The 14,303-nt window shown below is 52.6% G+C and overlaps 2 protein-coding genes across 2 annotated transcripts; both read right to left on the reverse strand.

Annotated features, from left to right (window-relative positions):
- Window positions 1-37: 37 nt before the first annotated feature.
- Window positions 38-8,584, reverse strand: VAMP5 (vesicle associated membrane protein 5). Its single transcript, NM_001046476.1, is given in 3 exon segments — window positions 38-484; window positions 958-1,095; window positions 8,540-8,584. Coding segments are annotated over 3 exon segments (351 nt in total). The 5' UTR covers window positions 8,543-8,584; the 3' UTR covers window positions 38-274.
- Window positions 8,585-11,120: 2,536 nt separating this feature from the next.
- On the reverse strand, window positions 11,121-14,295 carry VAMP8 (vesicle associated membrane protein 8). Its single transcript, NM_001034290.2, is given in 3 exon segments — window positions 11,121-11,561; window positions 12,809-12,964; window positions 14,234-14,295. Coding segments are annotated over 3 exon segments (303 nt in total). The 5' UTR covers window positions 14,237-14,295; the 3' UTR covers window positions 11,121-11,417.
- Window positions 14,296-14,303: the final 8 nt, after the last annotated feature.

Raw genomic sequence — 14,303 nt, forward strand, 5'->3', positions numbered from 1 at the left:
CCTGGGAAGCCCTCAAACACACACACACATACACCAGTTTTTACACAAACAGTGGTTTTTACTAAGCTCCAGGTGGGGCTGGCTTGGCATGGCCAGTGCAGCAGGTTGCCCTCAAGGGCCAGTCTGTGGTATGATAGGAAGTAACCAAGGTGCACACATTGAGGCTGCCCTCCATGTTCACTGGGGTGGCTCAGAGGGGAGCAAACTCCAGGGTTCTCTGAAGACCAGAAGTGGCCAGTGTGGCTCTTCAGCCTCTTTTCCAGGCCCTGCTGGGTCATTCCCCAGGCCCCGAGGCAGGGCCTGCATCCTGGACCTGTGGGGCGCTGCTGCCCTTGCTGCTTTGTGGGAGAAAGATGACCAGCAACACAATCAGGAGGATGAGCAGGGCAATGCCCACTGCCAGTCCCATGTAGATCCGGCACCGGGCATTCTCCCAGCGCTTCTTCTGAGCCAGAGTCTTGGTTGTCTTGCTGAAGGCTGAGCTCTGCAGATACCCCCCAGACACAGGGTGGGAGTTAGGGGTTTCCCCAGAGCCCCAGACCACCTCCTACCAACCCCATCCCCACAAGGGGTCTCCTTATCTCCTTGCTCAGCCTCCCCAACCTGTCAGCTCCCTTTCTCCACAAAGCCTGTCTCGGGACCCTCCCAGCCTGACTCCTGGTCTAGACACTGGTGTAGTCCTTGACTCACAGCCCTGAGGGTTCACTCCCAGTTAACAATGCCAGTCTTCAACCTTTTAGGATGATCCACAGCTTCAAACCAAGGCCTTCATCCTTCATGAGGCCTCCCCACCCATTGCCAGCTGGGCTAGGGGGCCCTCAAGAAACCCACACTGGCCTTTGGGTAAGCGTCAGGCCCCACCCATGGCCGGGAGAGCCCTGGACACAGTCTGAGTGCTCCCTCCGAGGGTCCCTCCTAGCCTCTCCCTCTCCCTCTCTGCTTCCCCAGGCCTCACACCATGTCCAGGAGTTGGTCTGAACGCTGCTCCAGCTCCGCCAGCTTCCCGTCACGCTCCAGGACCTTGTCGAAGTTGTTGAGCATGATTTCTGTCACCTCATCCGCCTGCCGCTGGCATCGCTCCAACTCTTTCCCTGCCTGGGCACCAAGCCCAAGGTCAGGGCTACGTGATGCCCCCACGTGGCCCTCATTTGGCCATGAGACCCAGAGGCCTCCTTGCCCCCAGTGTGTGTGTGTGTGTGTGCGCGCGCGCGTGCGCGCGCAGTGTATGAGTAAGGGGAACAGCATTATAACAGCATTATTCACATAAGGGTCTGATATGTGCTGAATGAAGGGCTGGTCTCTTGGGGTGTATGGCTCACCTTTGGTTCCCCCCTACAATGCCCAAGAAGGCAGGTTCTAGGTCAGCCTTGACTTCCAGCATCTCAGCTTCGTCTAAGGTGCCCCAGGATGAGACCTTCTCAGGACCTGCCCACCCTCCCACAAAGCAGACACTCGGCTCACGTGTTTGAAGTGAAGTGAAGTGAAAGTCAATCAGTCGTGTCTGACTCTTTGTGACCCCGTGGACTACAGACCGCCAGGCTCCTCTGTCCATGGAATTCTCCGGGCAAGAATACTGGAATGGGTTGCCATTCTCTTCTCTAGGGGATCTTCCCCACCCAGGGATTGAACCTGAGTCTCCTGTACTGCTGGCAGATTCTTTACTGTCTGAGCCATCAGGGAAGCCCCACCTGTTCTAGGATGGCCTCAACTCAGTGTGCACCTGCCTTGGGATTTCCCACTGGCCTAAAGAGGTGCCGAAGAACAAGCAACTGAGCTACTTGGCCATAGCCAGACAGGGAGGAGATCCAGCCCACAGAGCTAGAGAGGTCATTTTGGACCACCACATCTCATATAGCCTCTGCCTAACCCCATAGACACACACTCAGATTAGATCTCCCTTCCTCCCTTCCCTAGCCTCTGACTGGTCAGGCCAGTTCTGCCTCCTGGCCTGACCCTGCTCCGCATCAATGCTCAGAGTTGACTCCCTGTCTGCCTGGGAGCCTTGGCCTTCCTGGTCTCTGGCCTCCAGCTTTTCAGCTATAGCCGAGGTCTTCTCTGGGATTCAGCTCTTGGATTTCCCAGCCTGGGCAGCAGCCTCATCTGACAAAAGAACCCGGTTCATTTCAGAGGACTGGGAAGGGAGATGCAGGGTCCAAGCTGGGGGAGAGGTCAGGAAGAGGAAGAAAGCATGGGTCACAAGCAAGGAAGAAAGTCGGCTTCAGATACATGCACCGGCAGAGACCCATGGCAGGAGGCTGGAGTCCAGAGACACGCTGCCAGGAGGAGATGAATCCCAGCGGATTAACAAACCACAGCAACTCCCTCCTCTCCCAGCCCAGTCCCCCAGAGCCCAACCCTGTTCTCATCTCCTCCCCACAGAGCACGGGCCAAGCTCACACTCCTGCCAGACTATATTGCCCATTGTCTGCAGCAGACATTTCAGCATTTGACTGAATTCCACTTAAAACCAGAAAAAGGAAAGGGATCTGGTGGTCACAGAGGGCCACCTCCTACTCAGAATCCCCATACAGGATCCTCGCAGCTGCCTTGCACATAACCTCCAAGCATTCCCAGTATATGAGTCCTCTCTCCCCAACTGGACCACAAGCTCCTACGTGGAGGGCAGGGGCCAGTGTCCTGCCTTTGTCTGCCACCAGCCTGGGGACCCAGGAGGCCAGCGCACAATGCTGACCATCACAGGGAGTCAGTGAGTGGGCCAATTATAACTTATCCAAATGCAACTCTGATGCTCAAGTTTGTTATCCCAGTGTATTTCTCTAACCCAGCAGGAGTTTCTAGGGGGCAGGCATCTGAAACCCAAGTAGGTCAATATTTACTCATGAGCTAGAAAAGCAGCCTGTTTCGAAAGGGGGGCCAGCAAACCACAATAGAAGGGTACATTCGGACTGGGGGAAGCCATAGTTGGGGAATGAGGAAATATCATGAAGAAAGCTGAGAAGTTGTACTCATCTCTATCTTTTCCTGAGTCAACCACCATCACCACTATTATTACGACTATATGAATAATCAGCAAGTCTCCGTTACTTGGGCTTCCCCTGTGGCTCAGCTGGTAAAGAATCTGCCTGCAATGCAGGAGACCTGGGTTCGATCCCTGGGTTGGGAAGATCCCCTGGAGAAGGGAATGGTTACCCACTCCAGTATTCTGGCCTGGAGAATTCCATGGACTGTACAGTCCATGGGGTCGCAAAGAGTCGGACACAGTTGAGCGACTTACACTCCGTTACTTGGAATCTCTCACATTCAAATGGTCCAAGGCATGCCTACATTCAAATAGTCCAAGGCAAAAACCTGGGAAGGATTCAAAAATGAGAACCAGGGCTTCCCTTGTGGTTCACTGGTAAAGGATCTGACTGCTGATGCAGCAGACACGAGTTCAATCCCTGGTCCAAGAAGATCCCATATGCCCCGGGGCAACTCCTGAGCCTGCGCTCTAGAGCCCATGAGCCATAAGTACTGAAGCCCATGTGCCCTAGAGCCTGTGCTCCGCAATAAGACAAGCCACTGCAATGAAAAGCCCACACAGCACAACTCAAGAGTAGCCCCAACTCTTGGCAACTAGAGAAAGCCCACACACAGCAACGAAGACCCAGTGCAGCCAAAAGAAAAATAAATGAATAAATAAAAACTATTAAAAAAAAAAGAGAGAGAGAGAGAACCACTGCTAGAAACTGGAATGCTGCACGTCATTTTTTTTCCTATTCTAAATGCTACAGCTGTTGTTATCTTATTCTCCAGCGTGGGGTGATGTTGGGTCACATTCTTCTGGAGAGCTGGCTGTGCCTCCCACTGTAAGCTGCACTCTCCATCCCCCAGTGGCAAAGTCAGGCCTGTCTGGAGCCTAGATGGGCTCAGGCCTGAAAGAACACATTCACTCCAGGGAACACACAGGCCCAAGGTTCAAGTCTCTGGGCCTCCTTGGCGTCTCTCAAGCAGAGCAGAAAGGACACTATATGCATGAGTCTCTGCCGGCAGTGATTAAAATAAAGAACTGCGGGATTTAAAAGGAGATAAGAGACCAGAGGGCAGGCTTCCTGCCACACAGAACTCAGCATAACACTTGGCATACAGTGGATGCAAGGAAAATATTTTTGAATGAGTTGGGGCTGTTCTTGAAAAGATGGCTATAGGCTGGGGGAAAGAGATGTATATGGTACAATCAGAGGAGAGTGATGACTTCACACCATGAGATACAAATAGAGAGTGTTGGAGTTGCCGACAGACAAGTGATTCCTGAGAACCGAGATGGACCAGATAAGGTGGAGCTTGGACACTCCTGCCACACGCAGACAGAAACATACTCCAGACAGAGGTAAGGGTGGAGGGGCAGGGTGGGGCCTGAGAAAGCACCAAAAAGTCAAGAAGAAGTGGGACTTCCCTGCTGGTTTAGTGGTTAAGACTTGACGCTTCCACTGCAGGGGACACAGGTTTGATTCCTGGTCTGGGAACTAGGATTTCACATGCAGAGTGAGGTAGCCAAAAAAAAAAAAAAACAAGGATGCTCTCCCAAAGGGAGAAATGGATGGACCAAGAACTAGTGTAGGTTTCTGAGCCTGGAGGAGAATTTCTGTGTTGGTGGTAGACTGGCACGGACGAAAGTGAGATAACTCAGGCCAGAAGCCACTGGAAGGCATGTAGAAGTGCCATCAGCAAGGGTATGTGGAGATGTCTGGAGGCTGGGGGAGGGTGGAAGGAGAGAGAGGGAGGGTGAGAGAGAAAGGAAGGAAGTGTGAGAGGCACCTCCAAGAGTGGCGGGCAGGGTGGGGTTGAGGGACAGAGGGTAGTAGTTACAAAGGAAATTGACAGACCGTTTTCCTGTGTGCAGAATATGCCTCCTTCATTTCTCAAATCTCCCCTCAGGTTTTTCCGGCCAGAAACAGCTGGTTCCTTGGAAAAACAAAGCTCTCAAAAAACCTCCCGTTCAAACGTTCCTGTCTGCCCTTTTTCTTGGTTAGTGCTTACGAAACCCTAGGCCAGCTGTCACGGTTGTCATCCTTAGAGAGACCCACCCAGGCAGTGACCTGGGGTATCAACTCCTTCCTGGGTCAGTTCACACCTGAGCTCAGAGCTTAAGAGCTGCACCCTGCATTATAGCCGCCAGCATCTTCAAACCCTGCCTCTGCTGCTCAACAGCTGAGCGACTGGGGACATGACCTTTCTGACCCTCCCTTCCTCATCTATAAAGTGGTAACAATAACATTTCCCACATTAGCTAAGGCATGTGATGTATTAGAAATAAAATGCCTAGAACAATTCCTGAATGCTCAATAAATAACAGCCATTATTATTGTTATAAGGTCACCTGGAGAAGGGAATGGCAACCCACTCCACTATTCTTACCTGAAGAATTCCATGACAGAGGAGCCTGGTGGGATTTAGTCCATAGGGTCTCAAGGAGTCAGACACAGCTGAGGGACTAACACTTCATATATTGCTATAGCCCAATTTTCCCTAGTTTTTTTTTTTTTTAGCTGTCAGATCCCAGGAACCACACAATACTTGTGGTTAATAAATCCTCTTTGCCGCAACTACCGAAGCCCACACGCCTAGAGAAGCCACTGCAATGAGAAGCCCACATGCCGCAACTAGAGAGTAGCCTGCGTGAAGCAACAAAGACCCACCATGCTCAAAAAAAATTTTTTAATAAATAATAAAATAATAAATAAATGAATCTAAAAAAATTTTTTTTAATAAAACTCAAATCTTTTTACAAAATACACAGCCAAGCAAGCTCTTCCCTATGGCCAACTTGTTCACATAATTGTTTCTAACCTATATATAGAACTTGACATGGGCCTTTGATAACTTACATCTAGTGCATTTCCATCAGGCATTGCAGGCTGTTGAGAAGGTTTTACATCTTGACAGTAATAACAGCTCCCAATCAATGGGCACATACTCTGAGCTAAGCACTGAGCTGCTAGCTGACTGCTCACTTTATCTCGTTAAAGCCTCACAACATAACACTGAGAAAAGTAACCCTATCCCAGTTTTATAAGAAACCGAAGCTCAGAGGGGTTAAATCACTCATCCAAGGTCACAGAGTCAGTGAATAGAAGATCTGGGAGTTGAACCGACTTAGACTCCAAGGATCACATTCTTAACCGTTGTGTTAAACTGGATGGTGGTAAAGGGAGGTCAAATGCTTTAGCTGACTGGCTAAAGACACATCAGACCTTTTGATGCTGCTGCCACTGCTGCTGCTAAGTCACTTCAGTCGTGTCCGACTCTGTGCGACCCCATGGACTGCAGCCTACCAGGCTTCTCCGTCCATGGGATTCTCCAGGCAAGAACACTGGAGTGGGTTGCCATTTCCTTCTCCAATCCATGAAAGTGGAAAGTGAAAGTGAAGTCGCTCAGTCGTGTCTGACTCTTAGCGACACCGTGGACTGCAGCCTACCAGGCTCCTCCATTCATGGGATTTTCCGGGCAACAGTACTGGAGTGGGGTGCCATTGCCTTCTCCCTTTGATGCTGCCAACTCAATTTATGTGCAAATGAGGAAGGCCCGTGGCTCAAAAACCCGAACTGTTTGCACAGTGCATAAGTGAGGACCATCTACAAGATGAATGAATCAAGTCATTCCCCACTCAGTTTCTACCTTTCCCATCACTATTTCATTCCTACTCTATTATTCCCTGTACTGGTTCACCATGACTAGCAAGGGAAATGCCCAAGAAACACTTATTAACTGAATGAATCAGCAAAGAAAAGAAAAGGACCTCCCTGGTGGTCCAGTGGTTGAGACACGGATTCAGTCCCTGCTCTGGGAGGATTCCTCATGCCTCAGAGCAAACAAGCCCATGCACCCCAACTACTGAACCCCACACACCCTAGAGCCCATGCTCCGCAACAAGAGAAGCCACCACAATGAGAAGCCTGTGCACCACAACTAGAGAGTAGCCCCTGCTTTCCCCAGTTAGAGAAAAGCCTGAGCACAGCAACAAAGACCCAGAGCAGCAAAAAATAAATAAATAAACATTAAAGAAAAAAAAAAGGAGAAGAAGGGAAAGGAAGAAGGACCAGGTAGGGAAGGATCAGATGGGAAGAAGAAAGGGAAAGTGCGAGGGTGGACAAAGGGGCAGGAGTGAGAGAAAACACAGAAGGGAAGGGGCCAGGAGATGGTTGGGAGAAAGATCAAGTCTCAGGCTCAGATCCACTACTTGCCTGAGATGAACCTGTGAGAGTCCCAGAGTTTTCCAGTACTCCCCAATAAATGATCCCATCCTCAGCCTTCACTTCAGGAGTTTCCTCTTCTCACCAAGTGCTAAGGGCCAGCTGCAAGCCCATCCTAACCCTGCCTGATTCCTTGCTCTGCATGCTGGGAAACGGGCTCCAGGCTCTGTCCCATTCTCCAGGCCTCCCTCGGTTTCCTGGCCCAGCTTTAGAGCTCATTGCTACCTTCCTGCCCGGCTTCCTCTTCCTGTCTCCAGTTCCCTGGAGATGAGGCCATCTTGGCATCTCAACCCCCAGCCAGACCACATCCATCACACCTCTGCTGCTTCTCCATGGCAGGATCTTTTTTTTTTTTTTGGCTGCACCATGCAAGGATCTTAGTTCCTTGACCAGGGATCAAATCTATGCCCCCTGCATTGGGAGGTCAGAGTCATAACTGCTGGACCACCAGGGCAGTCCCTGCATGGCAGAATTTTAAGGCACTAAGCCTGCTTCCTGCTGGACACAACTTCCTGTGAGTTCCAGAGAAGGGGAGAAGCGACTGACACCACCTGCTTCTGACACCTTTGCCTTGGAAATGACAAGCAGGGACAGAGGCCAGAGTCTACAGCACAGAGTAGGGGATGACTCAACTCAAGAATGTGTCCCTTAGGTAAGGCTTAGAAGGGAGTCAAGCTATGCCCCACTAATAACTTCCGTGGAAATTTTATTGTAAACATCTTCCTTTCTCTTTCCCCAGGAGAAGGAGTTTGCCCTCCAACACCCTGCCACAGGACTGGCCTGGCCTCTACCACCCCATCTGCTCAGGTTTCCAACTCCTGGGCCAGACTTGGCTCCTCACCGCCCCAGGAAGGGCTGCAGAGGTCATCATATTACCCACCACTTCTCAGGAGCAGGTTCTGAGCGCCAGACAGATCTCTGCCATTGTATCTCCTTCAACCTCCTAAGGACCCAGCCAGGCAGGTACTTCTGACCCCACTTCACCATGCGGAAAAAGAGGTTCAGGGAGGCTAAGTGACTTGCCCCGGGGTCACAGAGCGTGTAAGTGGCCGCCACCAGGACGTCAGCACGGAGTCTCACTCCGAAAGCCAATGCGTAACTGCTCCCGCAAGTCCCGCTCACTCACTGGGCGCGGGGCAGCCAGGACCGGCAAGCTCCGTACTTTCCCTCCCGGGATGCACGCGGGGAGCGAAGGGTCCGGACGGGTCCTGGCTCCCGGCCGGCCGTCGTCACCTCGCCGGGGAACGGGCGCGGGTCGCGAAGGACGCCCCCGCCCTTGGACTTCGGACTGCCGCCCCGCACCCTCACGCTCGCCCTCTGTCCCCTGCCCTGCCCCGGGCCCTCACCATCGCCGCAGCCGCCTCGCCCGCTCCAGCTCTTCTGCCCAAGTGGCCGCAGTGCCAGGGGCCCGGGAGGAAGCGGAGGGCGGGGCGGGGCCTGCCCGGAGAGGGCGGGGGGCGCGCCTCCTCTGAGCGGCAACGGAGACCGGGTCAAATCGAAAGCTGCCGGCTATGGCTCCCGGGATCCGGGCACAGCGCCTCTCGCGGGGCTGGCGGCGCCCGGCTTGGGAGGATTCCCCTGCATCGTGAAGTGGGGGCTCCACCTAATCAGCCTGGTGTCAGATCCACACCTCAGGAGTCCTGTGTATGAAATGGTCAGAGTGGAGTGGGCTCGGGAACGCGGGCTCAACGGGTCCTCTCTGGAACTGCATCCAAATCAGGCAGAAGAGTTCACCTGGAGTTCACCTGGACAGGCATCATTTGTTCATTCAACAGGCGCTCGAAGGAGCGCCATTGTCCCGCGCTGTGCTAGGGGACTGGAGATGCAGAGAAGAGCCCGGCCAGTGTCCCTGCCACCTTAGTGAGTGCAACTCACCCATAACCAAAAACCGACCCCCACCCCTCCAAAGTTCTGAAACTGAATAAAGTTTATTCACAATAAGTATCATGAATGCACTGCCTGACACTGGATAGTACATTTGTGTGTGTGATAGTTGTACGGTCTGTGTCTGATTCTTTTCGACCCCATGGACTGTAGCTCACCAAGCTCCTTTGTGGGATTCTCCAGGCCAAAACACCAGAGTGGTTAGCCATTCCTTTCTCCAGGGGATCTTCCTGATCCACTGATCAAACCCAGGTCTCCTGCATTGCAGGCAAATTCTTTACCATCTGAACCACCAGGGAAGCTCAGATTGTACATTTGAAAAGGGTTGATTGTATGTTTTGTGAATTTCACCTCAATAAGACAGACTCCAGTGGGGAAGGTGCTAGCCCTAGCTTTTTATTTCCCCTTCACTGCATGGGCCATGGCAGCCCTGCCCTGAGGGGATGCGCTTCCTCAGTTGGAAGATGAGGGAGGCTGGCTTGTCTGTCTGTCCAGAGCCTTCCTGAGCTGAATCTGTCCATCTTCACCCTCTCCTTTAACTGCTGCACAGAAGCCAACACCAACCAGTTCTCTACCTGGCCTCATACCAACCCAACGTCTCAAATGTGGCCCCTCTTGAGGAAGGGGGTGTTGACTTCCCTCTCCCAGGTTGAGGCCCCTGTGAGCAGACCCCACCCTCACCCTGGAAGGTCTAGGTCCCACTCACCCCAGTTGCTTGGACCTTGAGTCTAGGAGTGGACCGAGAAGGGAGAGGATGGACATGATGGTGACCAAGACTGCCCCCCCACGGGCTCTTCGGTGCTTTCCTCCCTTCCTAGTTTTCAGAGCATGCTTCTAGAACTGGATTGGCCAGTACTAGTCCCCAATCCTGTCTCCCAACCCCGCCCCTTCCAGACTTCTTCCCCCAAACAGGGCAGAGATGACAAGAACCCTCCCCCCAAACCAAGATGCACTGGGCACTGGAGAGAGTAACAGTGATGGTGGGACCTGGTGGGGAGGAGGGAGGCCCAAAGACAGAGAGGGCCATTGTCCAGGAGGGGAAGGAAAGCCACAGGCCCTGTCCTGTGACACTGACTGTATCCAGCCACGCGACACGACACGGTGAGAGATGCTCACCCCCTCAGGACTGCTAAGACCCAGAGGCTCTGCTAAATTCCAGAAGGACAGTGGCAGACAAAAGACAAATAGAACTTGCAGAACCACAGGAGAAGGAAGAGCAATTTAGTTCCTCTACCCTCCCCCACCCCTCCCTTCCAGACTACAACAGGGCCATGGAAGAGAAATGCCGATGATAGTGGGGTAGGAGGGTGGGAGGAGGGGAGGATTTAGATTTCTAAATGCTCTGCCTAGGAACACTGCATGTCTCAGCTAACATTTCCAGCAAAAAGTAATTTTTAAAAATGGCAAGGGGCTTCCCGGGTGGCTTGGTGGTAAAGAATCCACCTGCTAATGCTGGAGACACGGGCTCAATCCCTGATCCAGGAAGATCCCACATGCCACAGAACAACAAAGCTTGTGTGTCACAACTATCGAGCCTGTGCTCTAGAGCCCAGGAGCCGCAACTACTGAAACCCAAAGGCCCTAGAGCCCATGCTCCACAACAAGAGAAGCCACTGCAATGAGAAACCCGCACACCGCAACTATAGCATAGCCCTTGCTTGCCACAACTAGAGAAAAGCCCACTCAGCAATGAAGACCCAGCACAGCCAAAAATTTACAAAAAAAAGAAAAAGAATGAAAGACAATGGCAAGATGCAGAGAGGACACTTAGGAGTTTTATATACCACCCTAAAATGCTGGGAAGGCCTTGAATTTTCCATACTCCAAGAGTTCCAGAAAATTCCTGCTCTTGAGACCCATGATGGAATGAGGGGCGATAAAAAACAAACAGAGTTTCCATCTTTCTTCTCCAATCCTATGCTCTCTACCCCTCCAACAGCTTGGGCCTCCAATGGGAGAGTTCTGCCAGAAAGTGTCCTGGGGAGAAATGAAATAGAAGGGCCAAAGGCACAGTGGAAAGGGAGAAAGGACCTCACACGCATAGGGATACCGAAAGGTCTTTATTGCCCACTGGCCACCCTCAGTTCCATCAGTTTTCCAGCCATGTGCTAGGCCCTCTGGGTCTCTCCAACCAACTCTGAGGACCCCTGAAATGCAGCCACAGTCCAGCTCTTTCTTTCTGGGGACCAAGGTGTTCCCTGGGGCAGACAGGGGGCTTCAGAGTGCGGGGCGGCAGGATCGAGCAGCATTCCACGTGAAGAAGGACAGGAGACAGGGTCCCCCTTGGCATGCACCAGGGAAGATGGCGGCTGAGGAGGAGGGCAGGGAGGGAGGGGTTCCCTAAGTTGGGATGGCGCCAGTGGCAAAAAGCACGATGAAGAGGATGATGATAAAAACAATCACACAGATGAGGACAATCATCTTCACGTTCTTCCACCAGAACTTCCGAGCCACCTTCTGTGACGTCGTCTTGAAGTGCTCTGACTGTTGGGGATAAGGCAGACAGAGACCCACATGCCGTCCATCTAAATATTGAAGTGCTAAGTGGAGGTAACAGATTGCTAAGTAAGACAGCTTATGTCCTCCTATCTTGACAAATGTACCTTCAGAACCATCTGGTGGGCCAAGTTCAAATTTAGAATTCGTGGTCCCCTGCCCTCCCCCTTCTTTTCTCACCCCTGCCCTGCCCTCCACACTGGGCTTTTGACACGTGCTTCTACCCAGGCTTGTGACAAGGGCAGCACAACCTGCCCTTAGGAGGGCAGACAATCGGGCTGAGGGGGTGCAGGCTCCAGGGGGACATATCTTCCTGGTTCTATGGCTTCTGGCCCCATGAGGACTGCTGAAGCCAGAGGAAGGGGTCAGGGCAGTACAGGGGCTGGAGTTAAGGGTAAGTGTCCTTCCTTCTCCCAGCATGAGTTGCAAAAATTGTTTTCTTGGGCCCTGCTCGCCAGATCAGGCTGAGGACAGAAACATTAAGTCTCCAGAAGTTAAATGAGCAATACTCAAGATTACACGCAGGACTCCAAAAGCCATGTCAGTCTCTCCCTGTGGACATGGAATCTTAGGCTCCAGCTGTCTGCTGAACATTAGAGTCACTCCTTCCCTGAGCAGCTGGCTTTGGCCTCTAGCTGGAGAGACAGGAGAATATCTAGCCAGATGTGTAGGAGATATTATTCTAGCCTTCAGCTAGCAGAAGAGCCTGGGATTAAAGATTTTTACTGCTCTTCCCAGCTTCTTTTTAAAGCCGGCTCAGCAAGACTCTAACAGTTTTTCACCGCCTGCCTAAAAACCTTGGGGAAGGCCAACGGCCCTAAGAGGATGTTCTGGGGCCAATATTTTTGCCCTGGGATGGCCAGATCCAAATGAGAGTCAAGGGCAGCCTTCAAAAGGAAAGTCAGTTTCATAGGAGAGAAACCTAAGAAAGCACAGGCAGACTGAGCCATCCGTCTCAGAAAATGCCTCCATGGATCCACCCCCGCACCCCCAAATCTGTCATTAAACCCAATTCCAATCAGTGGAGTACAGCAGTATCAGAAGTGGGGCCTCAGCTCACGTCAATTCCCAGCACACATGAAAAGACAGACTTCCCTCCTTCACTCTGCCACCATGATCACCACACCCCCAGTAATCTTCCTTCCCCCTTTTCCTCTCATCCCCTGGGAGTGAGTGCGGGGTGGGGGTGGGGGGGCTCCCCGGGGGGTAGGGTGAGGGGCTCCCTGTCATCTCACTGTGGCTTCCAGATCCTCTGTCTTGTTGCGAAGGTGGTCCAGGTTCTCTCCCCGGGCCAGGATCCGCTCCACATTCTGAGTCATGATATTCTTGACCCCTTCCACTTCATCCCTGAGGTTCCGCACACGGTCATCTCCTCCTCCACCACTGGCCTCCTGGGCAGCCACACAAAGGGTTAATTAGGCCAAGAGTTGGAGGGACTGAGATCCAGACTCAGAGGCCAGAGGAGGGGGAGGCCTGAGGTGGACTTTAGCTTTTTGCAATGCTTGAACTGTTTGCAAAGAAAATGTTTTTCTGTAGAACTCGGGTAATCAAAACCAAATGCCTTTATAAGCCCCAGATGGTGAAAGCCATCCATGTTAGGAGACAGACAGGACCCAACTTCTTTGTGGATTCTCAGGGCCCTTGACAGAACAAGAAGCAACCACCAAACCCCTCTCCACTGCTTCCTTGTTCCTCAGAGAGGGTAAGAGGAGACAGCTGAGCCAGTACTTCCCAATGCACAGCTCCACCTCTATGTAAGAAATTCCCAGGTCCCACAGGTCCTCATTAAAAATGCCTGTGCTGGGCACGGACCACCCTCACCAAGCCCACCCTCTCTCTCAGACAGTGGCTGGAGAACTGCTCCAGCCTCCTGGGCAGCCTGATAGCTGTGGCAACCAGGCTCCAAGTCCCTCACAAGGCCCCAGGAGAGAGAACAGTTGGGCCACAAACTTCTGCTTTCCCCACCACTTGGCACCACGCGCAAGCACCAGGCCATGGCCTACTCAGGCAAGTATAAAAAAAAAACAGACAGCCTTGGCGTTGGGGGAAATGGAGGGCAAGTCCTCCCAGGCTGTAGCCTCGTCCCCAGGCTTCAGGATAAGGTTTTTGAACAGGGAGGGGAAAACACTGTTAAGCTCCTCCCTCCCTGACCCACTCGACTTCCAGAAACAGATCAGGGGTGGGGGTCGAAACTGTCGCAGAGAACCAATTTCTGAGTCTTTTACAAACCCTCAGCTCTCTTCCCCCGGGGTGGTAGATTCCTTGGACTCAGTAGAGAGACAAATTCTTTGGGTTTCTGTACAGGGATAAAGTGAGAAGTAGAGGGGGATTCCAGCCGATAGGCTGGGCTCTGCCTTCGGAACCGCACAGGCACAGCCCAGGAATGTCACAAAACCCGCCGGCCGGCAGCGGCTGGAGAAGGAGATGAATTAGGTTCCAGCCACCCGAAGCACCAAAGCCCACTCCAGATCAGCTCAGGGGTCAGGAGAGGGAGGGAGCAGAGAAGGAGCAGGAACACCCACCCAGGCAGCTCAGACCTATTTGCAGCCAAGCTGTCAAAGAAGAAACTTCTCTGGCAGCCGCTGGCCCAGCCCTTCGACTTTGCCAACCAACTTTCCTTGGGTAATCCCCGGCCCCTTCTTCGTTTCCAGCTCTCTCACCATGTTTCCAAGCAGCTCGGGCCTGCCGGCAGCTGAACTCGTTGACTACTCGGTTTCCTCCCAGGCGGCC

Source organism: Bos taurus, chromosome 11 (genome assembly GCF_002263795.3).
Source record: "Bos taurus isolate L1 Dominette 01449 registration number 42190680 breed Hereford chromosome 11, ARS-UCD2.0, whole genome shotgun sequence".
NCBI classification, from domain to species: Eukaryota; Metazoa; Chordata; class Mammalia; order Artiodactyla; family Bovidae; genus Bos; species Bos taurus.